The sequence below is a fragment of the Urtica dioica genome, chromosome 6, assembly GCF_054948205.1.
Source record: "Urtica dioica subsp. dioica isolate 48M chromosome 6, U.dioica_male_clone48M_v1_H2, whole genome shotgun sequence".
Lineage (NCBI taxonomy): Eukaryota > Viridiplantae > Streptophyta > Magnoliopsida > Rosales > Urticaceae > Urtica > Urtica dioica.
Window position 1 is genome coordinate 32,687,239 of NC_142761.1, and position 15,128 is coordinate 32,702,366.

The following is a 15,128-nucleotide window of genomic DNA, read 5'->3' on the forward strand; positions in this document are numbered from 1 at the left end:
TTAACAAACGCACTAAGACTATGATGGAGTCCATAAATGTGGTGGTAAACGATGATCATGATGTTACTAACAGTACTAATGATGAGGATGAAGTTTTTCCTAGTAACACAGATGTCAGGACAGATGCTGAAAACTCTTTGGACGACATCTCTTCTGGAAACCCAAATGGCAGGGCTGATGCTGATGACAAAGTAAGCGACATTGTTCCAGATGAAGGATCTCCTCCTGAGATTGAACAGAGAATTCATTCCAGAAGAATTCAGAAAAATCATCATGCTCATGAGGTGATTGGCGAAATCAGTGAAGGAATAAAGACTCGTCCAAAACCTCATGTTAACTATCGGGAGATGATTGGTAATCTCTGCTTTGTCTCTAAGATTGAACCTAAGAATGTTAATGAGGCTATTGATGATGAATATTGGGTTAATGCTATGCAAGAGGAACTTGTTCAGTTTGAAAGAAATGAAGTCTGGGAGCTAGTTCCTAAACCCGACAATGTGAATGTCATTGGAACTAAGTGAATTTTTAAAAATAAATCTGATGAACATGGTAATATAACTCGGAACAAAGCTAGACTTGTGGCGCAGGGCTATACACAGGTGGAAGGCGTAGACTTTGATGAAACCTTTGCCCCTGTTGTGAGACTTGAAGCATTAAGACTCCTGCTTGGCATCTCTTGTCACCTGCACTTCAAGCTTTACCAGCTGGATGTTAAGAGTGCTTTCCTCAATGGGTACCTGAATGAGGAATTCTATGTAGCACAACCAAAAGGGTTTACAGATCCTAGCTCACAACAGCATGTCTACAAACTCAGAAAGGCTCTCTATGGCCATAAGCAGGCTCCTCGTGCATGGTATGAGAGACTGACCCAGTTTCTTGTGCAGAATGGTTATACCCGAGGTGGAGTGGACAAGACCTTGTTCGTGAAAAGGGAGAATGGCAATCTCATGATAGCCCAGATATATGTTGACGATATCGTCTTTGGAGGAATGTCAAACAAGATGGTGGATCTTTTTGTTCGACAAATGCAGTCAGAGTTTGAAATGAGTATGGTCGGTGAGCTAAACTACTTTCTGGGCTTCCAGATCAAGCAAATGGAAGATGGAATTTTTATCTCCCAAAGTAAGTATGCAAAAAACTTAGTGAAGAAGTTTGGCCTGGAAAAATCCTCCCACAAGCGGACACCTGTCGCTACTCACATCAAACTCACTAAGGATGAGCATGGAGAATGTTGATCAAAGCCTCTACAGGAGTATTATTGGAAGCCTCTTTTACCTCACTGCCAGCCGACCAGACATAGCCTACTCTGTAGGTGTGTGTGCGCGATATCAAGCCAATCCCAAAGCCAGTCATCTGGCTCAAGCCAAGCGAATCATAAGGTACATCTCAGGAACTGCCAATTTTGGCCTCTTATATACTTATGATACTTCCTCTACGCTTGTGGGATACTGTGATACTGACTGGGCAGGTAGCACGGTCGATAGAAAAAGTACCTCTAGTGGATGTTTCTACCTTGGAAACAATCTCATCTCCTGGTTCAGCAAGAAGCAGAACTGTGTTTCCTTGTCCACAGCTGAAGCTGAATACATCGCCGCTGGGAGTAGCTACACTCAGCTTCTCTGGATGAAGCAGATGCTAACTGAATATAATGTTGGACAAGATGTCATGACATTGTTCTGCGACAACATTAGCGCGATCAACATCTCAAAGAATCCTGTTCAACACAATATTTTCACCAAGGCTTTGGATGCTAACCGGTTTGAAAATCTCAGATCCTCTCTTGGTTTGTGCGTTATTGATCAATAGCAATTACTGTTTATCGGAGGGATTTTTGGTCTTATCATCTGTGCTGATCCTTCTCTGATTCTTGTTCACGTTTCTGTTGTGAATTTTCTTTCATGGGCCCATTTATCTGGTTGGCCCATTCGACTGTTTTGCCGGGCTAAAGTGCCAAATATTGTTTCTCTGCGCCTAAGATCGATCAAGGCTTAATTTATGTCACGACGTCGTATTTCTCCGTGCCTTGCTCTCATTCATGCATACGGTTCCATTCTCGAGAAAGAAAGGGAAGTTACTTCTTGTTCGAATTTTGAAATTTCATGTTTTTCGCTGATCTTGAGCTTTGTTTCCCATATTTGCTCACTTACCCTTCTCGACGGTTACCTGTGTGGCAGTTTCCTTAGAATTTTTTTCAAAATGGTTGGCACCAGAAGCGGGATCAGCACAACCACTCCGTCAGAGAAAGTGAAAGCCACAATGAAAAGGAAAAATGTCGCGACAAGGAAACCTGGAGCTGAAAGCAACATGCATGGTGTTAGGGTACGGGGACTGCGCCCCAGTGAACGCGCCGATGGTCAGGCCAGAGGTGCAATCGCTGGGTCATCAGTTCCCCCTGAGAATCCATCCCTCTCCGCCGTCAGAAGCGCCATGCTCAAGAAAGCTGCTCTCTCGATCACCGACATTACATAAGATGTAAGCTCCAGCGGTTCGTCTGAGGAAGGAAGAAAAGATGATGATGCTCCAGAAGGAGAAACCTTCACTGGTGGATCTCCCATCGAAAGCCCTCACAAGATTGTTCAAGGTAATCCTGTAGCCTCTGTCACCCCTATTGATAATCCTAGGGATAGGGATTCGCTACCCCATGCTCAAGAGCCTACTCATGTGGATGCCATTGGAGGCATGTTGGGTTTGAGTAAAGAAGTTGCGAAAGATGTGCCAACATCTTCTCAAGGGCAAGAAAGAACGACTAATCAAGTCCAGGAAAAAGATATTCTTGCTTCTCTGAAGAAGAAGGTTCAGAAAGATGACGACGTGTGCCTAGCCACTCTTCTGTCGAAGAAGAGAAAGAAGAAAAGAAAGGTGGTGGAAGAAAGTGTTGCTGCCACTCCCATCCTTGCTAAGAAGAAGATGAAGAAACCCGTGAAGATGGGTTTGAACAAGAAGCTGAAGGGAAAATCTGTTGAGAAGCCCATTCCAGATGTTCTGAAGGATATAGAGGAGGAGGAGGAAGATACCCGTCCTGAGTTCGTGTCCCACATCTCCAGGAAATCTGTTGGAGGCCAAAAGCTTCCCAAGGATGTTCCCGCCGCTCCTCTGGATAATGTCTCCTTTCATGAGGAAGATCGCGTCAGGAAGTGGAGGTATGTCTATCACAGATCTATTTTTCCAGAAAAGAAACTGTCTAAGGAAGCCCTGAAGATTGATGTGATCATGGAACTTTTGTACGATGCTCAACTCGGCAAAACTGTCTCTGGGATCGGGCCTTATTATCCTAAACTGGTGAAAGAGTGCATAGTGAATTTGTCCTCTGAAGTTGACCAGCCTCATCACCCTGAGTTTGGGAAAGTCTATGTGCGTGGCCACTACTTTGATGTCTCCTCCACTGCAATCAACGAGTTTTTGGGAAGAGGAAAAATTGTCACAGCCGATCGGCTTCCCTCTTTGGATGTGATTGCCAAAGAGCTCACTAACGATGAGAAGAAGACCTGGCCTTCTAAGGGTTCTCTGCCTTCCTCAAACCTCTCGGCGAAATACTCGATTCTGTACAAAATTGGTATTGCCAATTGGGCCCCTTCCTCTCACGGTTCAAGCATCAAGTCAGACCTGGCATGCCTCATTTATCAGATTGGTACTCAGGCGTCTTTCGACTTTGGGGAGTTTGTGTTCAACCACCTGGCCAAGCATGCTAAGTCCTATTCCGTGAAGCTACCTATTGGCTTCCCCTCTCTCTTGTCAGGTATGCTGGTGGCTCAGAAGAGAGATCTACTAAGGGCTGATGACATTGCAGGTAAACCTCACAGTGAACTCTCCTTCAGTCCTAAGTTATTTGAAGGGAAACATGCCAGAGATCTTGTCATGCCTTCTGTCGCAACTTCTATCTCCCTTGGGCGTACCATCAAAGTTGCTCCCCTGTCGGAAAATGCCAAGAGCGATATTCAAAGGCTTGTTGGAAGAAGTTGCTACCCTCAAGGAAATCATTGACCTCTCTACTCGAAGGAAGACCGCTTGTGAGCGACTTATCTCTGTCATGACTCCCTCCTCTACCACTGATGGTGCAACTACCTCTCAGCCGAGTCCTTCTGTTTATCCTGATGATGAAGATACAGAGGATGATGTCAATAGCGATTCACAGGGTCCTGAAGGTCATGCCAACGATGTTCCAGATATCGGTTGTTATGTTTCATCTTCTGGTATGACATCTTTCCTCCAGTGTGCAGACTCTTTTTCAGGCAAGTTTCCAGTTTTTGACAGATTGCTTCGCTGGTGACTTATTGCTGAGTTATTGCCTCGCTGCTGTCTTCATTACGAGATATCTGCCTCGCTGGTGCCTTCATTACAAGATATCTCTCGCTGCTGTCTTCATTGCATGATATTCGCCTTACTGGAGTCTTTACTTTGTGATATTTGCTTCAGGCCGAGTAAGGAAACCCGAGATACCTTCCAGGATTGTACAGCTGCTATAAAAGCCATGCGCTCCCCCTTTTGCAGCCTCGACGCTTTTGATAAAACACTCAGAGCTCTTAGACGTGCAAGACCGGCGGACTGGGAGGCTATGTGTTTTGGTGATAAGCGGTGTATTTCTCTCAAACACTATTCCACAAAGATTGAGTGTCTGTGAGAGTTGGGTTTTGTGTTCTCGTGATTGAAGGTTCACGTACAGCTGAAGACTAAAGGTCATCCGAGCCAGGAGGTTGCTCGAAGGGTGGAATTGAGACGGAGCTCAAATTCAGGGGGAGTCCCTGACTAGGTGATCGCTGTTGGTAATAGTCTCTAGGTTTTATTGATTTGTTGATTGTAATCAGATATAAATCTTGTGTGTACTATTGACTACAAGATAGTGAAAAACCTTTCCACTGGCAGCGTGCCCCCAGATGTAGGTGTGTCTCACCAAACTGGGTAACCATATCGTGTGTACTTTGTTTACTGCACTGTTTTGTTGTTTATCCATATCTGTGTTCAAGCAAGTTGTCGGACACATTGTCAACACATTGTGTGCGACATCTTGTCTTTGCGACTAATCTGAATTTCAGAAGGGATATGTATGATATTTCTAAAAATAGAGGGGATAAATCTCGCATTTCGATTAAACAAAAAAATAAACGAAAATGGTGATATTTGTAATATAACATTTTTTAGGGGAGGTATGTCATTTATATTAAACTGAAGGGATATGTATGATATTTCTAAAAATAGAGGGGATAAATCTAGCATTTCGATTAAAAACGAGTGATACTCTTGATATTTTCCCTATATTTTGTATCATATACAATAAAGGATTATAGTGGCTATCTCTAATGACGATGCATGGAGCAAAAGTACAATAATATAAGAAAGATATTTTATTCAAATTATTAAAGACTATCACAAATATGTCTTAGCATGAAAACATCACAACTTATATAGCACACATAAAACAGATGCGACACGCCAAGACATAAAAACCACACTGTAATTAAAAGCAAAAGAAAAAGCGACATATATAACCAGTACAGTGCGCGAGCCCTTATTGCAGATATTTATAATATGCATAAACAAGACATCAATATAATATAGCTCGCCAGACCATATATACGTATAAGTGGGGATCGAAATCTCATTCCTTGTCATCAAGAAGTTGAATATCGAGATCTTTTGAAAGTTCACTCAGGAATGGAACGAAGCTGTGTGGGTCCTCTATATCGCCGCGATGCTTTTCGTACGCCATGGTCCAGTGAACCACACTTCCCTGACCGTCGGATTTGGTTGTCACTCGCACAGTGATTGTGAGGTTCTTGTAGTTCTCCGTGAGGTCTCCTTCTATCACTTTTAAAGTGATAGAGTTTTTCTCATGGTCGATAGCTTCGACTATCTCCGTTGTTCTTTTAGGTTTCCCGTCTGGGTATTAGTACAGTCAGAATTAGTTAATCAAGGGAGTAATAGGCATGCAAACAACTGTTTGTAAGATGAACATGATCATAGAAGTACGTTTGTAGAGACCAAAAAAAAGTTTAGGATGGTTGATTTGGAAATTTTTAGAATAAAAGAAATATACAAAAAAATAAAACTAGTGAAAATGCAATAGTTTTGTACAATTTTTGTTGAATAAAATTGATTGAGGGACAATAGGCCCTTAGTGTACACATGACTTCGTGCCTGGATAAAATGAGTAAAACTCTCGCTTTATTATTAGATTACTAACCGTGAACATAGTTCCAGACGATATGGGATCCTACAGTTCCCCACTCCCCTTTTAATAACTCAACTCCGTGAACTTTGTCAGTGGCATTGGCAACATGGTGGGGTTTCTTGGCGAACAAGTTGTGGAATGCCTCCGCCGTTGCTTTGATTTCAACATTAAATTCAAGCTTCCCACACAGATCCGACGACATTTCCCTATTTCAATATAATTATATTTCAAGCTAAACAATTGTGACGAATAACTTGTCTGGACCTTACCCTTTTATAGGTGGAGAGAATATATATATATATATATATATATATATATATATATATATATATATATATATATATATTTAAATAATATCAATGGGGTGGAAAATATAGCATTATTGTTTTTGTTCTTTCCAGTTTTTTTACAGCTTCATTTAGTACGATGGAAAAAGTCTAAGAGATAAAAGCAACGTATTAAAGAAAGGTTTGAAAATGTGAAGGATTCTTAGAATTAATATCTATTTATTTTTGGAATATCTCCGAGTGTATCAAAATCTAACATCCTGAAGCCGCAACCTGGTCATTCTGCTGTTGTGTGATTTGCTCACTCACTACTGTATAATCAGTTACTCTCCACATCCTGGTCTATATTTCTGTCTTTTGTAGTTTTAATTATTTTAATAATATAAAAAGATCTTATGTAAATATTTAATTTTGTCAAATACTCAAGGAACACGTTGTTAAGAAGATAAAACAAATCTATGGGACCTTATGGTTAATGTCTAGAAGAAAAAACAAATATTTTTAAAAGAAAAATAAATATATATCGTTTAGTATGCATTTTTTAAAGAAAGTAACGAATTTCTTTGTTTCACCAAATTTCCAGTAAATTAATTAATAAATATATAACAATTTGTTGTGATTACTAGCATATCAATTTAATCACTTAACTTCACGTTGTTAAGAAGATAAAACAAATCTGTGGGACCTTATGGTTAATGTCTAGAAGAAAAAACAAATATTTTTAAAAGAAAAATAGATATATATCGTTTAGTATGCATTTTTTAAAGAAAGTAACGAATTTCTTTGTTTCACCAAATTTCCAGTAAATTAATTAATAAATATATAACAATTTGTTGTGATTACTAGCATATCAATTTAATCACTTAACTTCCTATTTTTATAAGTAACTCCTCGTTTTGCAACAAACTATCAAAATCATGAAAACGGAATTCGAAACCTCTCTCGAATTAATTATCTCTGTATTCTCAGTAATTAAATAAACTCAGTATTTCCATATTTCACAATTCATAGTATGAGACTATGTTATAAACACCGACCACTACTCAGATACAAATTCAAGATAACTTGAATATCACACAACCACAACACACACAAATTAAACCAGAAATCAGCAGAGAAATAAAAGGAACGAAAAACACCGGATTTTTATCGAGGTTTGGCGTTAACGTGCCTAATTCCCTATCACCATTAGTGACAGAGAGCACTTCTCCATCCCTTCGGTATCCTTCTCAAAGATTGGCAGAATCAGTGGTTTCTTGTGTGGATGAGCTAAGCTTGGATGAGTTCTGATTCTTCTTTATCCAGGAATAAAATTCCTTCTTTATATGACCAATCTTGTTGCAATGATAGCATTTCTTGTCAGCATTAGGGTTTGGAGCTTTGTTGGGGTTGGCTGACTTTGATCTGGACTTGTTCTTGCCCTTCTCCTTGTTGGAAGACCTGGTCTGACTTCTTCCTCTGGCAAGGTGATTCTCACCTTCACCTTGTTTGTCTGACTTTATCTCCAAGGCTCTTGACTTGTGTGCAGAGATCACTTCTTCCAGGGTGATAGCAGATTTTCCATACTTGATAGCAAGCTTGACTTCTCTGTAGGTGTCTGGCAGGGAGTTCAATATGATGATGGCCTGATTCTCATCACTTAGCTCTTCCTTTTCACCAGAATTGGCCAGCTCAATGTTCATCTTCAAGAACTCATCAAGATTTTGCTCAAGAGACTTGGTGGAGTCCATCTTGAACCCAAAGAGCCTTTCCTTCAAGTAGATCTTGTTTGAGAGGGACTTTGACTGGAACAGCTCATCCAGTTTCTTCAATATCTTGAGTGTAGTGTCTTCCTTCTGAACTAGTCTGATGACTGAGTCTGAGAGATGAAAGATGATGGTGCCGGTTGCTGTCTCTAGCATCTCATTCTTCTGATCTTCATGGAAATCAGAAGGCCACGTCACCGGATCTGTAATCACTCGGCGCAATCTTTATTGCGCGAGCAGGGCAGAGATCTTACGCCTCCAGATGCGGAAATCACCGGTGTCGTCGAATTTGTCGATGTCAACCCTCACTGCTGCGAGTGAATTCCACTGCACAGGGTTTTCTGATGTTCTTGATGTGTGCGTTGACGCCAAGGAATTTGCGAGATCAATTCTCGAATCTGATGGCGATAGAGGTATTCCTTGATCCGCCTGTTCTTGATTCGAGCCCTGTGTGTCTTCCAGTGTTGCGATTCAAAAGGATCTTCGAGTCCACGTAGATCGCCAAGATGAGTTGTATGAGGAGGACCGAGCTATGATACCACTGTTATAAAGACTGACCACTACTCAGATACAAATTCAAGATAACTTGAATACTACGCAACCACACAACACACACAAATTAAACCAGAAATCAGCAGAGAAATAAAAGGAACGAAGAACACCGGATTTTTATCGAGGTTCGGCGTTAACGAGCCTACATCCCCGCGAACTCCTTCAGATCAAGGGCGTTCGATTTGCACTAATCTTCAAGCAACAAACAATCAATCCGATTACAACTCTTCAACGAGAGCAACAACGAAAAACTCACAATCTCTCAAGAACTTGGCTTTTCAGAGAATCTCACTCAATGCCTTTTTCTTACAATGAATTTTTCGATGTGTCTCTCACTCTATAGCTATCTCTATTTATTACATCAGCACGAGTACACAAACCCGGGTAGATACATAATAACAGAAATAACCGTCTAGATCCCCTAGCATGAATCACAGCCGTCGATGACCTTTTAATCTTGACCACTCAGAAGACCACGTCAACAAGTGACTTGAGCTTGATCTTCAGCTTGGAGATGTACCTGGACGCTGTAGACGCCACTGATCTTGGTGACGTGTACTGCAAGGCAAATAGTTGGAACTGAACCTTCAACAGACTCCATGCTTGTTACACCAAGAGTCACTCTTGGGACACATAGGTGTGGACAATGGCTTTCTGTGAAGAGGTATTTAGACGAATTTTTTGATATTTTATTCATTAGATTAGCATGGTATTTATATACAAGATGAATGCTAATAATAGTAAGTATGAACCCTAGTAATTAATACTAATTCTAGAATAATTTATAACACCTAGTAATTAATACTAATTCTAGAATAATCTGTAACACTCCCCCTCGAGCTGGAGCATATATATTAATCATGCCCAGCTTGTTACAAAGAAACTCAACCCGAACCCCATTAAGAGCCTTAGTAAAAATATCTCCTACTTGATCGCCTGTCTTCACATAGGATGTGGAAATCAGGCCTTGTTGGATCTTCTCACGAACGAAGTGACAATCAATCTCAATGTGTTTTGTTCTCTCGTGGAAAACTGGATTGGATGCGATATGGATGGTAGCTTGATTGTCGCACCATAACTTCGCCGACAAAGTGATGTCGAAACTCAACTCTGTCAATAGCTGATGTACCCACATTATCTCACACGTTGCTTGTGCCATAGCTCTGTACTCCAACTCAGCACTGGATCTTGATACAACATGTTGCTTCTTGCTCTTCCATGAGACCAAGTTTCCTCCCACAAAGACGCAATATCCAGTCGTCGATCTTCTATCAATCTTGGATCCTGCCCAGTCTGCATCTGTAAAGCATTCAATGTGAGTATGACCATGGTTCAAGTATAAAATTCCACGTCCTGGTGCTCCTTTCAAATAGCACAAGATTTGTTCTAATGCTGCCCAATGGTCAACTGTTGGAGACGCCAAGAACTGGCTTATTATGCTAACAGAGTATGCAATGTCTGGGCGAGTTACAGTGAGGTAGTTTAGTTTGCCGACCAATCTTCTGTATCGTTCAGGATCCTCCATTGGTTTTCCCTCCTTCGTAAGATGCATGTTGGGAGCCATTGGGGCACTACACGGCTTGACCCCTAATTTTCATGTATCGGAAAGCAAATCAAGTACATACTTCCTTTGTGATAAGTATATACCTTTTCTGCTTCTCGCTACTTCGACGCCTAAGAAGTATTTCAACGTACCCAAGTTCTTCGTGTGGAACTGATTGTGGAGAAAGGTTTTAAGAGACGAAATATCGGTAGTATCACTTCCTGTAATTACTATGTCGTCAACATAAACAACTAGGAGAATGACACCGTCTTTCGATTTCCTGAAAAACACAGAGTGGTCAGATTTGCTCTTTAAAAGCCCAAACTGTTCAAGGGCCTGGCTAAACTTTCCGAACCAAGCACGAGGACTTTTTTCAGCCTATACAATGCTTTTCGAAGACGACACACTCTGCCATACTCCCCCTGAGCAAAAAAACCCGGTGGTTGCTCCATGTACACCTCTTCATGTAGGTCCCCATGTAGAAACGCATTCTTAATATCGAGTTGGTGCAGGTGCCAATCATGGGTTGCCGCCAAGGAGATGAAAAGGCGAACAAATGTCAACTTCGCGATCGGAGATAAGGTATCGGAATAGTCAACGCCATAGGTCTGGGCAAAGCCTTTGGCGACTAACCAGGCCTTCAATCGAGCAAGTGTTCCATCTGGATTCATTTTCACTGTGAAGACCCATTTACATCCAATTGCTCGTTTCCCTGAAGTAAGAGTAACCATCTCCCAAGTACCATTGTCGTCTAAGGCATTCATTTCCTCTATCATTGCTTTTTGCCAACCTGGATGGTCTAAGGCTTCATGAACAGTTTTAGGAATTGTGATGGAGTCAAGGGATAAAACAAAGGCATATGAAAAGGATGACAAAAGATTATATGAGATAGAGGAAGAGATGGGGTAGGTACACTGGCGCTTACCTTTGCATAATGCAATGGGAAGATCTTCGGTCTGAGGTGGATCTGACGACGAAGGACCCGACATAGGATATGTCGTTGGAGGATCGATGAGTGTGTGTGGTGTTGGGCGGATGCGTCGAGTGTAAATGATAGGTTGTGGAGGAAGAGGAGGTGGTGCAAGACTGGGAGCAGGTTCGGTGGTGTTCATGGAGTTAGACGCTAATGGAAGGATGACTTGTGGGTCTAAAGGTGGCGAAATGTCTGGTGAAGTGACTGAGTAGACTAAAAGGTCATCATTCTCAGGTGGAGGCAAGGCTGGTCTCTCGGATGTGAAGTATGGTAAGTGTTCTTGAAAAGTGACATCAATGGAAACAAGATATTTTTGAAGACTTGGACAATAACACCTATATCCCTTTTGAAGACGAGAATACCCCAAAAACACGCATTTTAAAGACTTTGGATCTAATTTTGTGAGACCTAATGGACATCCCGAACAAAACATGTGCTACCGAAGACTTTTGGACTAACCGGGAAAAGGACTTTATTGGGAAACAAAATTTTGTATGGAATGGCACCTCGAAGGATGGCGGATGGCATGCGATTAATGAGAAAACATGTGGTAGAGATGGCATCAGCCCATAAACATTTTGGAACATGTGTTTGAAATAGGAGGGCACATGCTGTTTCGAGAAGATGTCTGTTTTTGCGTTCGGCCACTCCACGTAAGAATTTAGGCAAAAAAAATTTCACGGCGTTTGTATATAAGCGCTGTCTAATGTTTTTCACAGCGTTTGTATATAAGCGCTGTCTATTCTTTTCCAACATGGCATCCACGTGTCTTCATGGCGGGTGAGAAGTTTTTACAGCGTTTATATACAAAACGCTGTCTATTCTTTTCAAAAGTGCCATCCACGTGTCGTTTTGGCATGTGATAAATATAAAGGCGTTTATTTACAAGCGCTGTGTAATGTAATTTTATATATATATAAAAAATTTGAATATTACAAAAAATTCATGCACACAGTTTCAATATATATTCCAAAATTCGAACCTAAACATACCAATACGAATTTTTAATAATCCATTCAATAATTTAAAAAATTCTATTGTTCGTACTTTGTATATATTTAAACTGAAACATATCAAACCATGTAAATGAATATTCATGCACCGGAAACACACTCACTTTACATTCACATTTGACGATTTGACTTCCGTGTCCATAAAGTTTAACACCATTTGGTACCATTCTTCTTGATACACATCTATTGCCTCATCCGTATAACTCTTCAACTTTTAGAACTAATAATATATAAAAACGAGTTGTTTGTGAGTGAAACAATATATTACGTATTAAATACGTGTATTTAAATGTGTACATACCTTTTGCAAACATTTATGAAAATCTCGAGTTTCAACAATGTTTTTCATCATCAATGAAACAAAATAGCCACATTCAATTGTCGAAGGTTGTTTCGGTACCTGTAAAAAATATGTTAGACTGAAATATATAGTAATTGATATATTAGTTTAATTGTGACCTTTGGAATTTCCCATGAAAACTTCTTGTTACCGACAAAGCTATCGAATGCTCTACACATGCATATAAAAGTTATAACAAAATAATCATAACTATTAATTTTAAATATATATATATATATATATATATATATATATATATTTATTTTAATATACTCACAAGTCCACTATCGAATTCAAATGAGGCGAAACTCTTTTAGAATTCATGGTATCAAGAAAGTATCGTCGTCGATGCCACCATCTGAGGCAAGGAGACACTTTCTAGCGGGTATCTGAGGTATCGTCGTCGATATCACCGACAATTTGTTCTCTTTCGGAGGTATCGTCGTTGATGTCACCGGCACTTCGTTCTCTTTTGGAGGTATCATCGTCGATGCCACCGGCACTTCGTTGTCTTTCGAAGGTCTCGTCGTCGATGCCACCAACACTTCGGTCTCTTTCGGAGGTGACAAAATTTTTCTTTGAGCTCTCTTTGGTTTTGGCTTATGCGGTGGATGTTGAGTTGATTGAGCTTCAGATTGTATCGGACGCATGACCTGAAACAATGGATATTATTAACACTATAAACATTTTTACATGATATATTGAAGTGATTCGATGACAAAATTAAGTTTAAATGTGAATCTTTGTGTTTGACATAGTGCAATGATCATATGCAATGTCGTAGAATAGCTCACAATATCAGTTATTGAGAATCAAATTACTTGCTGGAAGTCAAAGGATCCAAAAAAATATTAGTCTTCATAAACTTTATTACCTTTAGTATGCCCTACAAACTCTCTCACCAGTTTCATTATATTCCTCATGTCCCAAAGTTGTGCATGGGACAGACACTTTTATTAATAAGGGAAAAATAATAATAAGAAAAACTAAATGCCAGATGAATTATTACCTTAAAAGCTGGATAATTATCATCATCTGATGCAACAACAAGCTGAGTAGAAAAATCAGGATGCCATTGCAGTACTGAACATCGACTTTTGACTGAATCGGAGAAGCTGCCAAGTGACAGAAATTATCAGGATTATAGGATTCCAGAAAGTTTATCCCATACATTTTATATGGCTAACAAATGAACTGATCAGTAAACTGCAATAAATAAATAAATAATTACCTTATCACGGGGTTTTGCTTCTTCAGGTCCCAAACCACTAAAAAAAAGACATGTAAGTTACAAATTTTCACACATATATACTTTGATAAAAACTAAATATTGCAGCAAATGGAATCATTTCTCACCTGTTGTTCCGTTATATACGAAGTGGATGCCAATATGTGTTGAACTTTACTATTCCATGATAAATATGAGGTCTCACCCTGAGCAGCAGAACTAGTACCCTGCTTGTTGAAGCTTGAACTAAGTTACATATCTATTTAAAACGTAATCTAAAAGTGAGTGGTGATGCCTTAGAGATGTGGGAGTATAGAGAGATATCTATGTATTGGATCTTTCTTAGCCAGAATACTGGAAAATATCCATTACAGCATGCAATTAATTTCTTAATTTACAGCGTGCAATTCGTAAGTGGTGGAATGAGGCTAAAATAACAACAGACCTTCATAGGCGGAAATTGAGAAGGCTCTGCTGGGTTGGCCAAATCCCAAATGCAAAGCTCGCCATCGTCGGCGCCGGATGCAAGAAGGTTTGGGGTAATTCCATTAAATTCAAGACCCCGAACCTGTTTTCGGACATAAAAATATAAACATACAACATTAACATTAGATCTCCCAATTTCTGGAAATTCCGTCGAGAAGAAGCACTTGTTAAAGAAGTTAGATCCTTACAGGCCCCTTATGCCTTGAGAGATGTCCAACAATAGCATTTTCACTCGTCTCGGAACTGAAATGAAAATATAGCAGATATGAGAAGGACGTACATGGACTTAAAATGATTGATCACACTAGAGAGACACCAAAAATCACCATACAGAACGCTAAATAAGAATTTTCCCAAATCAGAACACCAACTACCATTTCTATTGATGTTTTTTTTATAAAAGGGGCCGGGAGAAAATAAGATCAACCTAGGTAAAGATTGATGACTTAGATCAGAAATTATCCAAGTCAAGATTCATTCCAACAAAGACGTGCTCACAAAACAAAGTTGGAACAAAAAGATTAACTAACAAAAACAACTAGGTAAAAGCAAGTTTTTATTTTTATACCCATAACTTCGCAATTTTCATCTTATTTTCTCGGTGTCTCCGAAGAGACTTGCAATTTCATCTTTAAAAAAAATAAAAATAAAAACTTATTTTCATTCCCTGACTAGGCCTTCACAGTGATCAGATGTAAGTTAACCAATCGAAAAATAGATCAATAATCCACAGTCCTAATCGCATTCCGGTAATGATATTTCATTCTATTGCAAATCCATGATACCACATTTTCT

General features: G+C 39.8%; 1 protein-coding gene and 1 long non-coding RNA gene across 2 annotated transcripts; both read right to left on the reverse strand.

Annotated features, from left to right (window-relative positions):
* Positions 1 to 5,316: 5,316 nt before the first annotated feature.
* On the reverse strand, positions 5,317 to 6,452 carry LOC149393702 (MLP-like protein 31). The gene is made up of 2 exons (XM_089616534.1): positions 6,179 to 6,452; positions 5,317 to 5,874 (listed from the first exon to the last, which is right to left on the reverse strand). The coding sequence occupies exons 1-2, from the start codon at positions 6,366 to 6,368 to the stop codon at positions 5,594 to 5,596; spliced, it is 471 nt and encodes a 156-aa protein (XP_089472660.1). The 5' UTR covers positions 6,369 to 6,452; the 3' UTR covers positions 5,317 to 5,593.
* A 7,597-nt stretch (positions 6,453 to 14,049) lies between these two features.
* On the reverse strand, positions 14,050 to 14,808 carry LOC149393703 (uncharacterized). The gene is made up of 4 exons (XR_016299632.1): positions 14,708 to 14,808; positions 14,522 to 14,576; positions 14,293 to 14,415; positions 14,050 to 14,074 (listed from the first exon to the last, which is right to left on the reverse strand). It is a non-coding gene; the product is annotated as an uncharacterized LOC149393703 (long non-coding RNA).
* Positions 14,809 to 15,128: the final 320 nt, after the last annotated feature.

Excerpts from the sequence above, each read along its gene's own strand:
- LOC149393702 (XM_089616534.1), bottom strand. The coding sequence starts at position 6,368 with ATGTCGTCGGATCTGTGTGGGAAGCTTGAATTTAATGTTGAAATCAAA. Across the intron at positions 5,875-6,178 it reads CGTCTGGAACTATGTTCACG|ACGGGAAACCTAAAAGAACA; the intron begins GTTAGTAATCTA and ends ACTAATACCCAG.